The sequence below is a fragment of the Urocampus carinirostris genome, chromosome 7 (genome assembly GCF_059441175.1).
Source record: "Urocampus carinirostris isolate Australia breed hairy pipefish chromosome 7, RoL_Ucar_1.0, whole genome shotgun sequence".
In the NCBI taxonomy this organism is placed as follows: domain Eukaryota; kingdom Metazoa; phylum Chordata; class Actinopteri; order Syngnathiformes; family Syngnathidae; genus Urocampus; species Urocampus carinirostris.
In genome coordinates this window covers 35,642,402-35,664,858 of record NC_142355.1, presented here as the reverse complement: position 1 = coordinate 35,664,858, position 22,457 = coordinate 35,642,402, and the positions used below count along the sequence as shown (strand labels likewise).

At 39.7% G+C, this 22,457-nt stretch overlaps 2 protein-coding genes across 4 annotated transcripts in view; both read right to left on the bottom strand.

The window, feature by feature from the left end:
• Positions 1-877: 877 nt before the first annotated feature.
• nr2c1 (nuclear receptor subfamily 2, group C, member 1) lies at positions 878-17,985 on the bottom strand. 2 transcript variants are annotated; one of them, XM_088340714.1, is made up of 14 exons: positions 17,918-17,985; positions 15,832-15,944; positions 15,531-15,764; positions 13,351-13,429; positions 12,328-12,507; positions 12,104-12,254; positions 9,909-10,005; positions 9,664-9,845; positions 7,198-7,351; positions 7,008-7,129; positions 5,759-5,904; positions 5,525-5,662; positions 5,349-5,454; positions 878-1,989 (listed from the first exon to the last, which is right to left on the bottom strand). In XM_088340714.1, the coding sequence occupies exons 2-14, from the start codon at positions 15,898-15,900 to the stop codon at positions 1,818-1,820; spliced, it is 1,830 nt and encodes a 609-aa protein (XP_088196840.1). In that variant the 5' UTR covers positions 15,901-15,944; positions 17,918-17,985; the 3' UTR covers positions 878-1,817. The 2 variants fall into 2 exon arrangements, with proteins under 2 accessions (XP_088196840.1, XP_088196839.1); XM_088340713.1 differs by lacking the exon at positions 17,918-17,985 and adding an exon at positions 17,569-17,820.
• A 695-nt stretch (positions 17,986-18,680) lies between these two features.
• The window catches only part of LOC148363154 (FYVE, RhoGEF and PH domain-containing protein 6-like), a 39,623-nt gene continuing 35,846 nt past the window's right edge, over positions 18,681-22,457 (bottom strand). For both annotated transcript variants that reach the window (XM_088340710.1, XM_088340711.1), the window contains one exon: positions 18,681-22,408. In XM_088340710.1, the coding sequence (XP_088196836.1) occupies positions 22,372-22,408 (37 nt within the window). In that variant the 3' untranslated portion in view covers positions 18,681-22,371. The remainder of the gene's footprint in view (positions 22,409-22,457) is intronic.

Below are 22,457 nucleotides of genomic sequence, written 5' to 3'. Positions count from 1 at the left end.
GTCTCAGTCAGATGCGGAGATTATAATTCACGCGTTTGCTACTTCCCGTCTCGATGACTGTAATGCACTACTCTCCGGTCTCCCGAAGTCCAAAATCAAGACCCTTCAGCTGGTACAAAATGCTGCAGCGAGGCTTTTAACTAAGACAAGAAAGTTTGATCACATGACGCCGATATTAGCTAACCTGCATTGGCTTCCAGTTAGCTTAAGATGTGATTTTAAGGTTCTGATGGTATTATATAAAATCATGCATGGACTTGCTCCCTCATATCTTTCAGATTTAATTGCCCCCTATGTTCCGGTCTGGAGCCTTTGCTCTGAAAACGCTGGTCTACCAGTGAGCCCAAGATCCAAGAAGAGACCCGCAGGTTTGTGGCGTTCTCCATCCGGGCCCCGGTGCTGTGGAATGCTCTTCCCCCTGAGATTTGATCTACAACCTCAATGGAAATGTTTAAATCTAAGCTTAAAACACAGTTCTACTCTATAGCATATGAATAACTTATATTTTACGTTGATAATATGTGTATCATTTGCCCTCATGTAGGTTTTAGATGAGGGAATGGTGTCATAATAGTCTGTAATAATAGTTTGCAATGGTCTTTGATCTGTGCAGCCCTTTAAGACTGTGATTAAGGGCTATACAAATAAACAAGACTTGACTTGATTTGAATGTCAATCGACAATTTTTGTTCTGAGACAACATCCAATTCCCCAATCATCTTATATTGAGTCATTTTAAGTATCAGAATTTGAATTTGTAATCATGTCTATTCTAATTTGATATTTACTGTTGTGCAATGCTTCAAGTCGGAAAACAAAAGACAACAGTCCTAAGTCTGTGATCAACAAACACCATAAGCAAATTGTAAGCTGTAAAAACATAATAAAGACTACTCTTTATTTTCAGATGACAAGACCTTTTTTTTGTGATCGTCCGCCACATTCTTTTCACAGTTCTATTTACACAGAGTGACAGCATAGTTGGTCCAATCCTTTGGATGGGCAAAGAAATGCACGATGTAAAAATCAAACAAGGTTATAACCTTCGACAATATCAACAAATACATTTACATGTGGGCATTTTTTATGTCCGTTCAAAACAAACAAAGGAATGCACAACGCTTACAGCTCGGAGAATGTTTGGGGTGGTTGAGCTAATGGAGGAGCCTAAAAGTCATGATGAGCTACAACTGTTTTTGTTGTTAAGTTTTTGGTATATGGCACAAACCAATTCAAGCTCAATATCCTTACTTCCCCTTTACCTCATTTTTACCCGGTAATAAAGTCCGAATCTTTCGCAAAGCGATGGATAAGGGGGAAGTCTAGGTGATACAAGCATCCTTTCACAAAGATAAATCGAGAGTGCCCGAGCTTCTAGCCCCATCCCTTTTGAGGTGATATTTCAGGGTCATCTTAAAAGACCTAATGAGCTACAACCATTTTGTTTAGTTTCTGGTGCACACCTGCTGATTGGACGTCATCGCAAAACAAAAAAGAAAGGAAAGGTCACATAATGGCATAGAAGGGTATACAGGATCAACAAAGAATTACAACATTTATCAATTGTAAGTTCTTTACTTCCCCCAAAAAATCCAAATGTTTTTGTGAGCAACTAAAAAGTTTCTTCTCACCACTTTACTCGGCAGCCTTTCAAAAAGGCCTCAAAGCAAATTCTTACTATGTCCCGTAAAATCCGTCCCGATTGTGCACTTGGCTCTTACCTTCCGTGACCCGGCTCCGCTCACCCACCTGAAGACGGCGCACTAAAACAGACCAGCTGCGTGGCTCGCGTCTTCCCCAAAAAAAACGATATCAGGTCAAACCCCGGCTATTGATTGGCTGCTGTAGTCGGTGGAGTCCATTTTGAGGATGTACGGGATGATGTTGTCGATCTGCACGTTTCCGATGAGCCCAGCGAAGAAAAGCTCCTCGGTAACGGCAGCGCTGATCAGACGCAGGGCAGGGAGTCGTAGCAGTAGCTTGGACAACCTGGGGAGAAAAAAAACGAAAAAGTCTCATGGATTTGTGGGTTAAGATGGACAGAAAAGCGTGATCATAACATTAAAATATTTGAATCAATCCCAATGTTTGGCTAACGTTGTATGAATTCTAGCTATACAGGACTGTCTCAGAAAATAAGAATATTGTGATAAAGTTCTTTATTTTCTGTAATGCAATTAAAAAAACAAAAATTTCATACATTCTGGATTCATTACACATCAACTGAACTATTTCAAGCCTTTTATTATTTTAATATTGCTGAATTTGGCTTACAGCTTAAGAAAACTCAAAAATCCTATCTCAAAATATTAGAATATCATGAAAAAGTATACAAGTAGGCTATTCAACTAATCACCTGAATCATCTAATTAACTCGAAACACCTTGCGAGGGTTTCCTGAGCCTTAAAAACACTCAGCTTGGTTCAGTAAACTAAATCACAAGTATGGGGAAGACTGCTGATCTGACTGCTGTCCAGAGGACCATCATTGATACCCTCCATCAGGAGGGTAAGACACAAAAAGAAATTTCTCAAAGAGCAGGCTGTTCACAGAGTGCATATCCACAAAAAGTCTGTTGGAAGGGAAAAATGTGGCCGGAAACGCTGCACAACCAAGAGAGATGACCGCAGCCTTAACAAAATTGTGAAGAAGAGCCGCTTCCAGAATTTGGGGGAGCTTCAAAGACAGTGGGCTGAAGCTGGACTCCAGGTATCAAAAGCCACAGTTCACAGACGTGTCCGGGAAATGGGCTACAATAGCCGTATTCCCATGGTCAAGCCACTTCTGAACTCAAGACAACGGAAGAAGCGTCTGACTTGGGCTATGGAGAAGAAGCACTGGACAGTTGCAGAGTGGTCCAAAGTCCTCTTTTCAGACGAAAGCAAGTTTTGCATTTCATTTGGAAGTCAAGGCGCCAGAGTCTGGAGAAAGGCTGGAGAGGAGCAAACTCCAAGTTGCTTGAAATCCAGTGTGAAGTTCCCACAGTCAGCAATGGTTTGGGGAGCCATGTCAGCTGCTGGTGTTGGTCCACTGTGTTTCATCAAGTCCAGAGTAAATGCAACTGTGTACCAAGAGATTTTAGAGCACCACATGCTTCCATCTGCTGAAAAGCTCTATGGAGATGAGTATTTCATTTTCCAGCATGATCTGGCACCTGCCCACAGTGCCAAAACCACCAGTAACTGGTGCACTGACCATGGCATCACTGTCCTTGATTGGCCTGCTAATTCCCCTGACCTGAACCCCATCAAGAATTTGTGGGGTATAGTTAAGAAGAAGATGAAAGACACCAGACCTACAAATGCAAATGAGCTGAAGACCGCTATCGAAGCATCCTGGGCATCAATAACACCTCAGCAATGCCACAGGCTGATTGCCTCCATGCCACGCCGGATTGATGCAGTAATCCGTGCAAAAGGATTCCCAACCAAGTACTGAGTGCATCAATGGACATTTTCAAATGTTTGATTTAGTTTTGCTGTTATAAAATTATTTTTTTATTTGGTCTGAGGAAGTATTCTAATATTTTGAGATAGAATTTTTGAGTTTTTTTCAGCTGTAAGCCAAATTCAGCAATATTCAAATAATAAAAGGCTTGAAATAGTTCAGTTGATGTGTAATGAATCCAGAATGTATGAAATTTTTGTTTTTTTAATTGCATTACAGAAAATAAAGAACTTTATCACAATATTCTAATTTTCTGAGACAGTCCTGTAGGTAGAATTGAAATCAACAATAAAGAATTAGTTTTACTTCACAGCATAGCCATAGGTTGAAGCAAGCACCCCATGCTTCTAATTTGGACAAGAAAAAATAGTTTTCCTTGTTTCCTCGCTAGCTATGTCATTCAAAGCTTTAAATTTTGGGGTGTAATGTGTAAAAAAAAAAAAACTTCAACAAAAAAGAAAATCAAGTGCCTGCTTAAAAAATCCAATGTACAGTGGCTTCTGAAACTATTTGGCCCCCTTGAACTTTGTGACCTTTTACCACATATCAGACTTCAAACATAAAGATATAGAACTGTCATTTCTTGTGAAGAATCAACAAGAAGTGGGACACAATCGTGAAAAGGAGCACACTTTATTGGATATTTTAAACTTTTTTAACAAATAAAAAACAAAAAAGTGAATGTTCAAAATGATTCAGCCACTTTACTTTCAGTGCAGCAATCTCTGTCTAAAAGTTCAGTGAGGATCTCCGAATGATTCAATGTTGATCTAAATGACTAACGATGATAAATGGAATCCACATGTATGTAATCAAGTCTCTGTATAAATGCACCTGCACTGTGATAGTCTTGGAGGTCTGTTTAAAGCGCAGAGAGCATCATGAAGAACGAGGAACACACCAGGCAGGTCTGGGATACTGTTGCAGAGTTTAAATCATAATTTTGCACACCCACTTTTTCGTTTTTTATTTGTTAAAAAAGTTTGAAATACCCAATAGAGTGTGTTCCACTTCATTATTGTGTCCCACTTACTGTTGATGCTTTACAAGAAATAAGTTTTATATCTTGATGTTTGAAGTCTGAAATGTGGCAAAAGGTCAAAGTTCAAGGGGGCCAAAAAGTTTTGCAAGCCACTGTATGTGGCATTAGGGTTTATTTATTTTAATCATTCATATACTTTTGCATTTTTCTGTTTCTTTATTTTGCATTTTTTTAATGTATTTTTAGTGTATTTGTATTTATTTTAGTTTTATTTCTTTTTTACTTGTTTTTGTATTTATTTTTGTTCTTTTGTTTTTATGTATGTATTTTGTACTTGTTTTGGAATATTCGTGTTTTTTTATACTAATTTTTGCACTTGTTTTTTTTTAAAAATTTTTGTTAATTATTATTTTTCTTAAATCTTTTGTATGTATTGATTTTGCCTTTTTTATTCAAAATAAACAAGTATTTATTTTTTACTTATTTTTATATAATTATTTTACTTTAAACAATTGTTTTAGTACTAAGTTTGTTATTTTATCATTTAGGTAGGCAGGGTAGGTATTTTCAATTCTCATTTTTTTATAAATACATTTTGTCATGTATTTGTTTACTTATTTACGTATTTATTTACCGTGTTTGTGGCCTACATACTTGCAGTTGTTCAACCAACCCAAGAAGGTGAACTAGTTTTCCGCAATATTTATTCTTTTTTTGCTGTCAATTTCTTTGTCTCCTTTCATTTTAGAAACAGAGTTACCATTAATTAGACACAACAAGTTGACTGGATCACTGGAGGGAAAATACAAAAAAGGGCTGAGGGGAAAAAAGCCGATTTTATATTGGTCCTCTCTCTTTAAAGGCAAAATATAGGCATGTAAGAATCCCATTCATATGCTATATCGCCTTAGTACAAACCGGTAGGAATCTTCTGGGTACGTCCTGGTGACGTGATCCTGCAGCTCCATGTAGGCTTTCTGTTGGAAGCGCTCTATCTGTAGAGTGTTGTCGATACCGGGGTGATCTAAAGCGCAAAGAAAAAAAAACATGTTGATTCATTCCTGACCAGTTCAACTCTTTTGCCACTGACTCACCGGGACTGAAGAGAACAATGGCTTTGAGGAAGGCGTATTCGTAAGCGTCCGGAGCTAGCTTGCTCATGCTGTTGCAAAACTCCTGCAAGCGCCAGATGTGCTCCATAACAATTTTTACGCGCTCTTGGGAGAGCTTCTCTATCGGACGGGAGAAGAGAAACAACAGAAAACAGCAGATCATGGTCTCAACTGTCTCAGTATCTTCAAGAATTGGTGGTGCCTGCGTCCTCCTACCTTCCTGCAAGCTCGTCTGCAGATGGCCAATGATGGCGCTCAAAATGGTTCCAACGTTCATCATGTCCGAACACTGGGCCAAGCCCAATGCGAACAACTCGTTCCAGCAAGCTTTCATCAGGTTGATGTCGTTGTCTTCTTGACCGCTGTGATGGGGACCATGCAGGTCAATGTTCAGTTAAGTTTCTGGCAAATACATGACTAAAGCCAAAATCCCATTACTCCCACTATCCCTCGATTTGACCTCTTACTCTAGCAATGCACGTTCACAAAGAGACAAAGACTGTCTCATTTCTCCACAAAACTTAAAGGGAGAGGGAAGAGTAAGGGATACACGGAGATAAGTAGGGCTAGACTCTCCCTAGCCGACTAGCTTTTTTTTTACTTTCAGGCGATTTGTTCCTTTTGTGATGTAATGTTTGTTGCAACATGATTGAAAAAAATAAATAAAGAAGAAATACAAAGCAATCAAGGGAGGAAAATTAACCAATCGTATATGTTTACACCAACTAGATCTAGTTTTCTGAATCATTTTACATAGAGTGACCCAATTGTTTGGGTTGTTCTAAACACCAGGACCCAGACTGTTTAGTTTAAGATGAAACCATTTGTGAGGGTCTTTTCTTAAAACACAAATATTTTCTTATCGCCCCAAATTGAAATCACCACACGATTGCAAGGGTGTTTTCTCAAAACAACACAAAACGTTGAGTCAAATATGCTCAAATATTGGTTCTCTGCATTTAATCCCGAAATTATATTAGTTTTGACCCAACTGTTTTTATAATAGGTGGAAAAATGGTGAGGCAGCTGCAGGTAAGACGAGGAAGAAAAACAAGAGGAAAGCATAGTACTTATATGATGGCATACTTATTTAGACCTGTCAACTTATACAATTTATCATATAATATGTAATTTTTTTGCCAAAATATTTTGGAAAACATAAAAGATACCCCCAAAAATAGATTTCTGGGGAAAAAATAGAACATAAGGTATTTAAATTTTTTTTAGCCTGAATTTTACACGTTTAAGTCACTCAAGGTTGACACATTATTTAATTTACAAATGAATTACTTCGATTTTTGTTACAGTATCAAAGGTATTGAAATTAAGAATTAAAAAAAAAATGAACAATTGTAATTTATGTTAAAACGCAACAAAATCAACCTAAGGAATGACATGGTAAGCAGGAACTGCGTTCCTTTGCCCTCACCAAAGTGGAAGAAGAAGTAATGGGGTTGAGACTCACCCTAAGGTTTGAAAGGCCGGTATGGAGCGCGCCCAGTGCATGGAGAGAAAAAGGAGGCGTGATGCTGACTCACAGATGTAGTTGACATTGAGGTACTCAGGCACAGGCACGGGCATCATAAGCTGTTCCGACGAAAATTGCGAGACATCAAGCTTATGCATTACGGGCCGTTTCCTAGCTCAGCACTTACTTTGAAAGGAATATGGCTTTCAGAGAGCAGCGAGCCCTCGAGTTCTACCACCGGACCTGATTGGTCGCCCGACATCAACTGAATGGTGCCCTCCAGGTTGCTCCCCGATGAGCATTCCCCGCCGTGCAGGACTTTGGCTAACGTGTCGAAGGCTCTGAATAGCACATTGTGATAGATTTACAATTGAAATTAACAGGAAAATATGTTATGACATTTACTTTGTTAGAATATTGATGCAGTGCAGATCAATGCTTCGCGAAACACATTTTAAAGAGGCAGAGTGGCACTAAGACAATTGAGAAGTTTATAGTGTATGGCAAAATTATTGTCTGGTACTGGCATAGATGTAAACAGAGCATAATAGTAAAAATAACAAACATTAGAGATGACTAAGAGTCAAAATAACAGACTAGCATCCTATGCGATAAGCCTTTCCAGATTTCCAATATTTAAAAAAAGAAACAAGCAGAATTACCCAAATTTTTTCTATTACCATTTGAAAAACCTTTTTTTTGAGTGGGACCGATTGAAAATCGGACTGTATGTGACTCACGAGCCATAGTTCATCCAACCGTGCCCTAAAGTAGTTTTCTGGAACAATATGTATTTTAAGATGGAAATACAGAGAAAGAGTCAGACAGAGAAGAGAACCAGAGGGACAGAGAAAAAGAGAGACAGCGAGATAAAGAGTGAGAGAGAGAACAGGGAGACAGAGTGAGATGCGAAGAGACACAAGACAGATGCTGTTTACCCTGTATTTTATCTTTTTAAATTGTGTATACCAAATAACATTGGAATTAGTTTTTTGTTAGACAAATCTTGTTTTGCTCATTTCGGCGCTAATCCAGATTGTCTTGGTGGCTGGTAGTAGACGACAACATCATCGTAGATTGCTTATACTGTTTAGTGTTAAGGCAAGTTCAATTCAAGACTTTTTAGTGACACAAATATGTTTTGCACACAATACATCGTGCCTCTGACACATAACCTGGCACAGCTTTTAGCCTTGGCGAAAAACGTTTGTCAAACAGCCATTTCTTATTGAATTGACACTTTTCCATGGTCCAAAGTAAACGGCTCTGTTCTAAGTTGCTATGTGTATTGTGGGTGGAGCTAAGACATGCATCTACACTAAAAGGCCCGACTGAAACCACACCACCATTTTGATGGTTCCATTATTGTGTTTATGCGATGGATGTTTCCACAGAAGTAAATGGGTGAATTATTAAAAAAGACAATTCATAAATGTCACTAAATCTTTTTAGTTCAAAACAAATATATCAATGTGTTCACATTTTCAAGGCTTTCGAAAATTGGATTATAGACATTTTAAATAAAGGGCTTATTTTCAAATAATGAATTCAATGCCTTTTAAGACTTTTCAAGAATCCGCAGGAACCATGTTGTTGCGGTGTTACACAGGGTGCTGTAAGATTTATTATCACTAATAAGGGTAATTGCAATTATCAATAAGGGAAGCAATTGGCTGAGGTTGAAGGGTATGAGAAACAGGGTTCCTACACTTTTTCATGGCACTTTTTAAAGCCTTTCAAAGACAATTCTCCAGTACCATTAAAAGAGGAAATCCATAATTAACTAAACCATAGCCCTGTTGTTTTAGGTCACCAAGTTCTGCCTGTAGGAAAAAAGAACCACAAAATTTGATACATACAATTTTCTAGTTCTTTTTCTTAAAGACAACACTCGATGACATCAAACTTAGCTACAGTAAATGTGAACTAGTCACCTGAGCCTCGGTGTATGTCCATTTATCTTGCGGTCATTAAAAAGGTATTTTACTCATTACTTACCCGATATGGACCGGTGTCTTATGAGGCAGAAAAGGTCACACAAAAAAGCTCCACAAATTATATTGTTCATTCTATGCGTAACACCGATCTGATGTTATGTTTTTGGGGGCAACTTGATCACTCAAATAAAGTTCCTATCTTGCTGCTTGCACTTACTTTGAGCTTACTTGAGATGTTACAATTTAGAATCTTTTTCTGTCAGGTATAAACTGACATGAATTCTGTCATTGAGACTCAACACTGCGTGCGCAGCTTGGCTGCATCACACAATTTGGGTAGTAGGGCGATGACGCTTTGCATGAAAACGCCATACAAACTAATGCCAGGTGCTATTAATCACAAGAGAAGAAATTTAATGGCAAAGCAAAGCCAAAAAAGCGCACTGTTGGCATCACTTTAAAGCAGATTTGTTTTATTTCTCTTCATTTAATGCGTCGTCTATCAAGTCTGACTGCCGAGAAACACGGCACCAAATTCAAGCGTTTACAAGCACTTTACCCATAATTCAAGCAATTCATTAAACCTTGAAAACACAAAAGTAAAATTCAAGCATTTTCAAGGATTTCAAGTACCTGTACTAACCCCGGGGGGACATACGTGGAGAGAGAGACATCATCTCCAGCGAATCAGAAAGTCGTCTGATCCGTTTGCATACCTGGAAATATCGCTCTGCTCGTCCTCCTGCATGTCGGTGACGGAGTCGTCTCCGTTACTGAGCATTTCGGCGCCATCCAGCTCGCTTACGGCCTCGCTGACCTCTCTCACCTTGTTGAAGTGGGCAAGAGAGGTCACCACGTTGGCCAGTGTGCCGAGGTCACCTTGAGAAGAGTCGTCGTGCTGATGGAGATAACAGTTTAAAGACAATGAATCCAGGCAATACAAAATAGCGATTGCCTTTACCTTTTCCGGGGACGCCGGGATCAAGATGGTGTTTTCCAGCTTGGGGAAGGATTGTTGGATGTTAAGCAACATGCTTGACTCCAGCAAATGGGTTGACCTGTTGGTTAAGATATATGATGTAAAAAAAATATATTTGAAAAGTAAATACAAATAAATTCAATTCTACCACATCAAATAGAAAGTTTTATTTGGGCAGGTTGTTATACTGCCAAGTCAAGCAACCATTGAAAGATTCATATCATGACTGATTATACTTCCAATGCAGAATTGGTCATTATGTATTAATTATGGACCAATAACAGGGCCGGGAAATTCTGCACTGATATTCACCATATTCGCCGATATTAGCATCTGTGTTTTTTACGAATTTCACAGACGAATAGCAATTCAGGAAAAGCACAATTGAAATATGAGCTGCACTCACGGTGCATTCAAAGATGTTACTTTCATACATAAAGAGAAAAAGCTCGAGACCAATTCCCAACTTGATAGTCACGTGACTTGCCGACTGTATGCTTTAGAAAGATTTCAAGCACTTATGTTACCCGTTATAATGTTTTGATTTTTCTAAAGTAGTATGGAGTAGCCGACTTGGTCATGTCTCCTCTCTTCCTCTTCATAATGTGTGCAACGCACCAGTTAACCAAACCATAATTGGTCGCATGGGTAAGGATATCTGATACAAGTGTCTTAATCATGACACTATGAGGTACTTTTCTGTATGAGACATCTGTATAAAGATGCTAAAAATACGTAATGTACATACTTTTTGTAGTCCTTTGTCATCACAGGCAAAAATGTGTAAAACATATAACAAATATACAGTTTATAGACATATAACAAATTGACAATGTAAGTATTGATTGATAAAGTGAAACTTGAGTCTGTCCAAAACATGTTTAACAAAGCTGTATAATGTGGTAATTGTAAACATAAACAGAAATGAACACGAGAATTATTGGATTTTGCAGGGTATTTTAAATATAGCATGTAGTAAAAAAACGTATTTACAGGTATTGGCATTGGTCTACGGATTTAATCCTTAAATTAATGCATCCAGAGTGATAATGGATATTTCTTAAATCTCTATTTTTAGATTTTACATTAATAAAGAAACTATTTTTTCTAAAATAGGCAGAAAGATGTGAGTGGAGAACAGTAGTGATGCAGTGAGGCAATATGGCGTAGGCCCACACAGTTTTTTTGACCTCTTAAACATTACTTCCATATATCTTTTAAACGTTTTTTTTATTTAGTAAAAACTCAAGAGGAACATGTAGTTTTATTTGATACAAAATTTCATACATAAAGAGAAAAAGCTCAAGACCAATTCCCAACTTGATAGTCACGTGACTTGCCGACTGGATGCTTTAGAAAGATTTGATCAAAGCGGTGCCGCCACGAGCGGCCGCCTTTTCCAGCAGCTGCCCTGTTATCTCTCACTTTTTGTGATTTATTGTTTTATTGTCTGCTCCTATCTTCGGTGTTTTTCTTCCCGTTTGACAACTACACTTTGGATGACTTTCTATCCTATGGACATGGGTTTTAGCGCACAAAAATGTGTTTATTCGAGGAATCAACTCCCTGCCCTGAAGAATTCTCGTGCCGGCGTGATGAGGGGGGCCTATGGTGGAAGAAGAGCCGGAGCTAGCTAAGCGGCTAGCGGCGTTATAAGTCTTCGGTACCATCCGTAATCATGGTAAATGTGAACTTACTACCAAATAAGACCAACAAGTGCTGGTGGAAAACATCGAAGAGCACAGGGAGCGCAGTTGCTGTGTTTTGCACGTTTAGCACCCCGGACGCTAACGTGTAGCCACCCGGAGCTACCCGGAGCTATTTTAGCTATCCGGCTTCAGCGCCGCTATACAGAGATACAAAAGCCTACGGGAATCGGAGAGGAGACGGACTCGCTAACACGAAGTGGTGTATCCCTGGACACAGAGAAAAAGTTTTCCATCTGCTGCAGGGATTTCGAACTTTTGGACTGGCGTGTGACGTCATCCACTCCGCTACAAGCACCCCTAGGGCATCATGTTAATCTGTTAATAAACAACAGAATAGACTGCTGGAAGTGTGAATTTCCCTACGGGGATGAATAAAGTATCTATCTATCTATCTATCTATCTATCTATCTAAAGAAATTAGGTCCGGAGACTTCACTAATTAAGGACTTGAAAGGGTGAATCAACTACCTGGAAGTCTCCTTGTCTGACACAAAAGTGGGCGTGGCAGCCAGAGGGCTACACAGGTTCTTCCGAATGTAGATCTTCTCTGTGGAGGCTGCGCAGTTTACAGGTTTCTCCCTTACTGGCGCGTCCATCGGCCTCCTCTCACACTGCACGGCTACAACACATTAACACGCCAGTGAGAATAAGAACCGCCGTGACACGTTTGAGTGCACCCGACATGCCCGTACAATCCTGTTTCATGCCCGCGGCCATGCAGCGTTGCAGCCGGCAATACTGGCAGCGGTTGCGGTGGATCTTGTTGATGGCGCACTCGCCAACCCCTCTGCAGGTGTAGACTAGATTCTTGCGAATGCTGCGCTTGAAGAAGCCCTTGCAGCCCTCGCAGCTCACGGCTCCATAGTGCCTTCCTGCCGGAGGAGGGAACAAGGTTATGATATATGAAATAATGATGCACGATAATTATCTGACAGATTGTTGTTAAATGAGAAAAACAACAGCAAAGTTATCGGCTTGATAGAAAAAAAAAAGAGACATGATAATTACCCTCAATTCCGGACTACAGAGTGCACCTGATTAGAAACTGCATGCTTAAATTTAAGAATAAAACATAATTCTGGCCATGTACATGGCACACCGGATTTAAAGCCATAGGCTTAAACAGCCATAAAGATGAACTACTGAATTTATTTGTGTATAACGCGCAATTGTTTATAAGGCCTACCTCCATTCATTCATTATTTGCTCAGTAGGGTCGCGGGGGTGCTGGAGCCCGTCCCAGCTATCTACGGGCAGTGGGCAAGAGGACACCCTGAACTGGTTGCCAGCCAGTCGCAGGGCACACAGAGTCAGACAACTTACTCACTCATTCAAACCTAGGGACAATTCGGACCGGCCAATGAACCTAACATGCATGTTTTTGGAATGTGGGAGGAAACCGGAGTGCCCGTAGAAAACCCACGCAAGCACGGGGAGAACATGAAAACTTCACACAGGAGCTTTGATCTCATGACCTCAGAATTGTGCCACACGCGCGCTTACCACTGCACTGCCAAAAAATCCATTCAATATATTATATATTTTAATTATCTGTAAAAGTATGAGCACAATTTTTTCATGTCCCTTCTCTATCTCTCCATAATGAGAATACATTTCGATTTTCTAGAGAAGATGGATTTGATCAGTAAACGGTTTGGGTAGGGAAAAAAACTGTTATACGGCATTCCAAATGATGAAATAAATCGGATTCCAACCTGAGGCCTTGTCTCCGCACACGACACAGTACTCCACGACAGGTTTGGCGATGGACTGGTCTGAGTTCTCTGTTACAAACTGACAAAAAGTACAGAAAGAGTAAACACCTTCATTTAGTATTGTATATTTTCAACTCATTTCATAAGTCACTATGAGTGATATAAAAAGATCGTGGGGAGAGAACTTCTTAACTTTTATAACTTTATCCTTCCTACACATTTAAAGTAGTAAAAAACACAATTTGGATGCATTTTTGTGCAGTAGGTAAGCTCAAAACACGACTTAGAAAATGACATGAAATTGTATTTGCTAAATTCAAAACAACCTTGCCTTGAGCTAATTATGTATTCTTTATTGATTTAATTTTTCTTGGATTTGATTTTGATTTCTATGTGGCACTAGGAGCTTGCAATATGGCAAAAATAGAACTTGAATTATTTTCGCAAAAAAACTAAGTAAGGATTTTTTTTTTAAATGTAGACACATTCGTAAGGATTTAGCTTTCATGTTAAGCTAAGACCTTAACGATGACATTTTAAACCTATGAGTCTTTCTCTAAACATGTTTTCAATTCATATAGTGAAAATTTTACATCATAATGTTTATACCCTAAGGCTTGCACATCCAATATTAAGAAATGTCTAAAGTTATTAAGTCATGAAAACAAAAGCAATATTATTTTTATATAGTAAATAAAAAAAACAAATACAATTGTATCCCCGGCCAAAAAAATAACCAAATTGAAGAAAGCCTGGTTAAGCAAACAAGATGCTGATGCTAGCATTGCCAATGCTATCATTAACACGTGCTTGCATCCCCAATGCAAGCACGTGGCATGAAACATAATTGCAAATAATAGCGATGTTCACAGACTGCTTCGTTATACTGTTATATTGCCACATACAAACCGCCATCCACTGATCCTACCTCTCAGATAGGAAGCACTGTGTTAAATATGGTGAAATGACATCTGAGCGCTTTAGTGTTACCTGTGTTGATCCGCAGGGTTCAGTACTTGGAACCCTTCTTTTTAGCATTTACATGCTTCCATTGGGTGATATTATGCGCAAGTATAATATCAGTTTCCATTGCTACGCAGATGACACTCAACTATATCTTCCAATGGAGGAATCTGCCACACTAAATTGTGGATATTTGGAGACCTGCCTCACCTAGATAAAAGAATGGATGTCACTCAACATCTTGCGCCTTAACTCTGAAAAGACCGAAATGTTAGTTATTGGTACATCTAAATGCTGTGACTTGTTCCCAAAAACTGCTCTGAAAAATGATAAATGTAATATCACCCAGAGTGACTCAGTTGAAAATTTAGGTGTCATATTTGACCCCGATCTGTCCTTTCAAACACGCGTGAAGAATATTACTAGAACAGCTTTCTTCCATCTTCGCAACATTGCTAAAATTCGTCCTATGCTGTCTCAGTCAGATGAGAAAAATATAATTCACGCGTTTGTTACTTCCCGTCTCGATTACTGCAATGCACTACTCCAAGAAGCCAAGAAGAGATCCGCAGGTTCAAGAGCGTTCTCTATCCGGGCCCCGGTGCTGTGGAATGCTCTTCCCCCTGAGATTTGATCTAAAACCTCAGTGGAAATGTTTAAATCTTAGCTTAAAACACACTTCTACTCTATAGCATATTCTCATCTCATTAGCTACACCGCTTATCCTCAGTAGGGTTGCGGGGGTGCTGGAGCCCATCCCAGCAATCATCGGGCAGTGGGCAGGGGACACCCTGAACTGGTTGCCAGCCAATCGCAGGGCACACAGGGACGGACAACTCACTTGCTCATTCACACCTAGGGACAATTTGGACAGGCCAATTCACCTGAAATGCATGTTTTTGGAATGTGGGAGGAGACCGGAGTGCCCGGGGGAAACTCATGGAGATATTCTCCTAACCGTATATACTCTCATTCAAGCCAACTTTACAATGATGAAATAAAACACTGAAATCAGAAGGTCAGCTTTTAAGCCCATATTATACGGTAATTTGTAACTAGATAGTTATGTTCAGAGTAACGTGCTACTTCTTAGTGTCAGTAATCTGGGGGAAGAGTGAGAAATTAAGTAATTAGTAACTATAATTAATTACTGTTTTGTAGTTACGGGCCTTACACTGCTTATAAAATCAAACCATTATTTTCAAAAGGCATTATACCTGAATCTGTGACCCAGATAGATCAGGAGAGGCAAAGAGCAGCTGGTTAACCCCGGAGCTGTCTGGAGCGGCGAGGATGACCTTGTTGGTGGAGGGGTCCTGCTTGGCCAGGATCACTTTCCCGCCAGCGGAATAATCAGCATTGGCCAAGATAAACTGCTGCTTGCCGGGAGAAGCCGGCTCCAGGGCGGTGACGATCTGAATTTTCTGGCCTGTCTGGGGATCGGTGACAATCTGGAAAATAGATACCAATTCAGAAAGTGTGGATATGGTGCGCCATAAAAAAACAAAAATCATGTACCTGTATTCTGTGTCCCATTGACATGCTATCTGCTGACACAAGCTGTATCTTGTGAGTCTGCCCATCCATACTCCCACTGAGCCTTGCCTCAATGCCCCAGCAAGTATTTGCACCTAGAGAGAGAGAAAGAATAATTTTATTGAGTAAAAAAATATATGATGCAAATTCCAAATGGGGACAAAAAATGACATCATTGAGTCAAAAGCTGGGTCAGATTAGGAGGTATTTCCTGTTGCTGGTAACCATGAAAAACTAGTTCTATCCGTTTCCATATGAGAAGTAAACCCCAACCCAAAAAGTTGACCTGGAGAGGAATGGGTGCCACCAAGCTGTACTTGCCCAAGACCCACTAAAGAAAGCGGTGCCCCGACAAACCAGAAGGGGTCCTGTATTGAAGAGGGGAAAAAATGCTTATTTTACTCTTCAGATGCAAGGTTACATCCATCCATCCGTTAGCTGCACCGCTCATCCTCAGTAAAGTCGCGGGGGTGCTGGAGCCCAACCCAGCTATTTTCGTGCAGTGAGCAGGAAATGCCGTGAACTGGTTGCCAGCCAGTCGCAGGGCACACAGAGACAGATAACTGACTCGCTCATTCACACCTAGGGACAATTTGAACCAGCCAATTAACCTAACATGCACGTTTTTGGAATGTGGGAGGATACCGGCGTGTTTGGAGAAAAACCCACACAAGCACAGGGAGAACATGCAAACTCTGCACAAGAAGGCTGGTAGCTGGATTTGAACCCATGACCTGAGAACTGGGCCGGTGACACGGTAACCACTCACCTGCTTTGCCGCATTCCAATACACAACTTTGCAATACGAGTGAAATATAAAATGAAAGGAAAAAAGGGGATGATGGGAAAAAAGATGGAGCTGATTATAGTCCTTTTCCCTTTCACTTTTGTATATTCAAGAGTATTATAAAAAATGTCCTGCGTAGTCTTGATTTGATATATTTTTCAGTCTGTTAAAATTAGAATTGTTTTCAGTGTCATCAACTTCAAGGTAGTGTGCATTGTTTACGAGATTACACGTCTAAACAAGTCATTAAAGACTTAGAAAAATAAGACACAAGTTCGGAATTGATTTTATTTAGATCAACATAAAATAAATAATAACTATTCTCAGATATTTACTGATCAGGGAGTTTAAGAAATTGACGAAATCTTTGCAATAACTACGATCAACAGACGTCCGTGGCCTTCGTTAGCAACTCGCTCCCGACAATTAAATGCAATTTGCATTAAATTGCAATTTGTGCAAGAACCCAAGACCCATGTGTCTGTCATCCGATTAAAACGTATATATTTTTCACCTTGCGGGTGGAAAAAAAATCGATACGGAAGATAAAGGTATTTCTTTTCCTGTCGGTGAAAGGTCAACTTTGAAGGTTCAAGTATGCTATATGAAGAGAGCGGAAACGTAGAAGAACACAGAGAGGACGGGAGAAAACATGTGAACATTTTATCACCCATGAAAAAGAAATTGCAAGAAAAATAAGAATACGAGCGAGAATCATTTCTACTATTGAATTCAACGTTTGTTTCGCACAGTAAGGACTAGCGTCATTAGCACTTAAGCTAACGTCTACTATGTAGCAGCTAGCTAGTTAGGCTCGTTATCAAATATGTTATTTGTTCATGCGTTTAATTTATAACTAGCCTAAAGTCATTAAAAAAACAAAGAAAAACCCTAACGCTCGAGAAAGGATTAGTTCAAGCGTTAATACTTACTCGGCGTGGTGCTAACGCGCTAGCTGTTAGCTTGCTTGCTACTAGGAAGCGAGTGTTCGTTTGCCAGAGCCCTCCCTGCGGATGTCAGCGCACAATCGGCAAAGCTAAGCCTCGGTGTAAAAAGGCCATATTTCCTTAACTATCCATTGGCTGCGACTCGTTTTGTATATTTTTAATATTCAAATAAATATATTTATGTTTCAAAGGTTGCCAGGTCAGAGTTCGTGACCCCTGTTTTTTCCGTTTGGGAAATGTGCGCAAGCGCATTAATGACAAAGTAGTGCTAAATTAGCCCGATTAAGCAATTTTTGCCCCCCCCGCCTATAAATATTTTAAAAATTAATTTTACCTCTTTGAGAAGAATTCTGGATAGTAGTATCCGAATAAATGTTCTATTTGTTTTTTCAAGGGTTGTTGCTGTTGGGTCGGAGTTCGTGAACCCTGAAATTTTAGGGAACCGTGCGCATGTGCATTAATACGCTTGAGTAGCGTTTGTTTTTGGTTATATTTTATTACAACTTTAGGACATCTGGTTATAATATGGACTCGTTTCTTTTTATTTTGCGAATAAATTCTAATTTTTGAAAGTTACTTGGGGCACAGTTGGTAAACCCTGTTAATTTTTGTTTGGGTTTATACTTTTAAAATTCCTTTTACTAATTTGAAACAATATTTAGTTTTAAAAGGAGACTTAAAGGTTACATACAACATGTATTCTTTTTTTCGCAAGGGCATGACTTTATTCATCCGCGTAGGGAAATTCACACTTACAGCAGTATCCTTGTGTTGAAAAATTAAGATTTTGAATACAAAAATACCCAATATAACATGTTGCTATAGAGTATTTAAATAGTGCTACGGAAAATACACACTGTAATAACAATAGGCTAATATGCAAATGTGGGGGTGGGGTTTAATGTGGGCTTTTACTCCCCCGGGTGGAGTTAAAGAGCCTAATGGCATGAGGAAGAAATACTACAATTGTCTTATGTCATTGATAAACAATGAATTGAATATTGTTTATAACAAGATTAGAACTATACTAATACATTGTACATACATAGTATAATTTTATAACATGAAGTAAAAAAAAAACACAGTGGACAGCATGCTAAAACAATTGAGTTTATTACAGAAACAAGATTCTCATTCAATTTAATTACAAATTCTCTATGATTGTTAATATTTATACAGCTTTTTACACATTTGAGTGACAACAAATACAAGGGCTAGGTTTATGTTGCACCAACACACGTCTGTTAAAAATAATAACTTAATAAAAGTATATTAGGAATTAAAAAACGTGCAACGGTGAATCCTTTGTAAATGCACCAAAATTATAATAAAACTGGAAATGAAGACAAAAGGGTTCTTTTTCAAGAGGCGATCCTAAAAAGGGTGAATCAGATCAAATGTGTACATTGCTACACTCATGTTCACATTAAGTATGAAAATAAAATGGAACCCCGGGATACGGTGCCCCTCCTTACAACGTTTTCATTTTACGATGGGCAGTAAGATATTTTTTTTAGGGGGGGTGCACCTCTTTACAACATTTCACCACTACAACAACAAACATTTTGTTTGTATGGAGTGATGTTCCTAAGATACTTGTCTGCTGTTGGTCAATGTCGTGCATGCCGGTCACTGCGTAATGAAAATTCCGATAGGCTATTGGCTGAACTACCTCCCACAATGCCCCTTTCTTCATTCAGCTCAGAATTGTGTTTCATAAAGACTTTGCAGGTTGTTATACTATAGTGTATTTTTGTATTGTATTTATCCGATATGGGTCCCAAGGCTTGCAGTGATGGCAAAAATATGATAACCATGCAAACAGAGCATGTGATTAACAAGAAAAACAAAGAAGGCACACAACTCGCTACTCTTGCCAGGTTGCACGGACGTAACAAATTGGTTCTGACTCGAGGAGTTTCAACCTCAAACATGACGGTGCTATCGTGTACTACAGTTATCTCGGATCATTATTTAGTTACATTTGAGGTGCTAGCTAAATGTAGTACCAAAAAAACTGAAGGATTTACTGGACGCAATATAAGCACGGGCACAGTTTCTGAGCTCTCTGATATTCTTCCAGGAGCAGTTGCGTCCTTTCCTTCCTACATAGGCTCTATCGAACCACTCCTAAATGAATTCAATGCTACCCTGGCTAGTGCCCTGGATTCAGTAGCGCCCATCCAGCTTAAATCACGACCTAAAAGACGCACACCTTGGTTTAATGATGAAACTAGATCCCTTAAACGAGAATGCAGGAAATCTGAAAGAAAATGGTGCGCTACCAAGCTTGAAGTTTTCCATCAAATCTGGTGTGATAGTTTGTTGAAGTATAAAGTGGCCCTGGCCTCTGCAAAATCAGCCTACCTTTCGAAGGTGATTGCGTCACAAAAGAACAATCCCAAGGTCCTTTTCGACATTGTAGCATCGCTCACAAGGCAACAGACTATCCCAGATAGCTCCACTCATTCTGCCTACGACATAATGGTCTTTACTAAGAAGATCCAAAGCATACAGGAAGAAATTGCTAAAGACAGTATTAATTCAACACATACTAAAGCACTCAAATCTATAGATGCACGACATGGTGGCTGTCCAGGGATTTTGTCCCGTTTTAGTGAACTGTCACTCGATAATCTTAAACAGATGGTGAATACGGCCAAACCGACGACTTGCCAGTTCGACCCACTTCCAGGTTCACTTATTAAAGGTCTCTTTGGCGTTCTTGCACCTTCAGTTCTAAATATTTGAAACATATCACTCTCCTCAGGTGTAGTTCCAGCGGCTTTTAAGTCCGCCGTCATCAAACCCACACTGAAACGACCCAACCTTGATCCAGAAAACTTATGTAATTATAGACCTGTGTCAAACCTACCGTTTCTTTCTAAAATACTTGATAAAGTAGTGGCACAGCAGCTGAATGATTTCATGTCCGAGAATAACCTTTTTGAATCCATGCAATGAGGATTCAGGGCTAACCACTCTACTGAGACAGCTCTGATCAAGGTAACAAATGATCTCCTACTGGCAATGGATTCTGGCGCTTCATCACTTTTGCTGCTGCTGATCTTAGTGCTGCTTTTGACACAGTGGACCATAATATCTTGCTAGAACGGTTGGAAAAATGGATTGGTCTCTCAGGAAACGTCCTCTTACGGTTCAGATCCTACCTCTCCGATAGGACCCCCTGCGTTAAATATGGCGAATTGACATCTGAGCCATTTAGTGTTACTTGTGGTGTTCCGCAGGGTTCAGTGCTTGGCCCCCTTCAGCATTTATATGCTTCCACTAGGTGATATTATTCGCAAGTATAATATCAGTTTCCATTGCTACGCAGATGACACTCAACTATCTCCCGATGGAGGAATCTGCCACACTAAACTGTGGAAATTTGGAGGCCTGTCTCACTGAGATAAAAGAGTGGATGTCACTCAATTTCTTGCGCCTTAACTCTGAAAAGACTGAAATGTTAGTTATTGGTCCATCTAAGTCCCGTGACTTATTCTCTAAAACCACTGTGAACATAGACAATTGCCACATCACACAGAGCGACTCACTTAAAAATTTAGGTGTCATTTTCGACCCCAATCTGTCCTTTCAAACACATTCGAAGAAAATTACTAGAACCGCTCTCTTCCATCTCCTTAACGTTGCTAAAATTCGTCCTATACTTTCTCAGTCGGATGCGGAAATCATAATTCACGCGTTTGTTACCTCCCGTCTCGACTACTGTAATGCACTACTTTCCGGTCTTCCGATGACCAGACTCAAGAGTCTTCAGCTGGTACAAAATGCTGCAGCGAGGCTTTTAACAAGGACAAAAAAGTACGATCACATCACCCCAATTTTGGCTAAGCTGCATTGGCTCCCTGTTAGCCCAAGATGCGATTTTAAGGTTCTCCTATTACTATACAAAATCATACATGGACTTTCCCCCTCATTCCTTTCAGATCTGATTTCCCCCAATGTCCCGGCCCGAAGCCTTCGTTCCGAGAGCGCCGGTCTCCTGGTGATCCCAAGAGCCAAGAAGTGTTCCGCTGGTTCGAGAGCGTTCTCCATCCGGGCACCGGTGTTGTGGAATGCTCTTCCCCCTGAGATCCGATCTGCAACCTCAGTGGAAATGTTTAAATCTAAGCTTAAAACTCACTTCTACTCTATAGCATACGAATAACCTAAACTTCTTATATGTAATAACTTGTGAAGCCCTTAGAGACTATTTGTGATTAAGGGCTATACAAATAAAAATGGCTTGACTTGACGATTGGTATGATTATGAAAATAAGTTTCTTAGGGCATGACAATCTTGACAAGTGTGATCAGTTTAATCTGCCATTTCCTTCCCCCTCTGGATCCACCTGCTACTCCACTGGACCACCTCAAGCTATGTCACAAATACCATTTGTGAAATAGATTTTAATTGTTTCTATTTGTAATGTCATGTAATTGTAAAAATTTGTATTTTACATAATTGGTACTACTATATCTTCCATTTAGTCATTTTGATTTTTGTATTTGGGGTACCGGGGGTTCGGAACACATTAGCCTAGGTTTCTATCCCCCTCCATATGGCATTTTCCCCTTACAACCCCAACCTCAGAACGGATTAATGTCATATCCAGAGGTCTACTGTATACTGTAGCGCAAAACACTTAACAAAGTTTCACTAGAGTAGATCGCGCATTCACACAATTTTCTTTGACTTCGGGTCGTGCCTGCAGATGGAAACCGAGGTAAAAACCTTCCAGTCCAGATATGAAATGTCAACATCGAGCGCCGAGTCTGAAAATTCTACAGCACGGCTGATTCTCGGAACGATTTGACCCACCTACAAAGGAAAATGACAAAATATACAGTATGCATACAATTCACTTTTA

Bases quoted from the DNA above. Each gene is read 5' to 3' on its own strand.
- nr2c1 (XM_088340714.1), bottom strand. From the start codon at position 15,900: ATGGATGGGCAGACTCACAAGATACAGCTTGTGTCAGCAGATAGCATG. The intron at 10,006-12,103 runs GTAGTTGATTCA...CTTAACCAACAG, and splicing joins TCAGACAAGGAGACTTCCAG to GTCAACCCATTTGCTGGAGT. The intron at 5,455-5,524 runs GTGAGTCAGTGG...TTTGCGCTTTAG, and splicing joins CATTGTTCTCTTCAGTCCCG to ATCACCCCGGTATCGACAAC.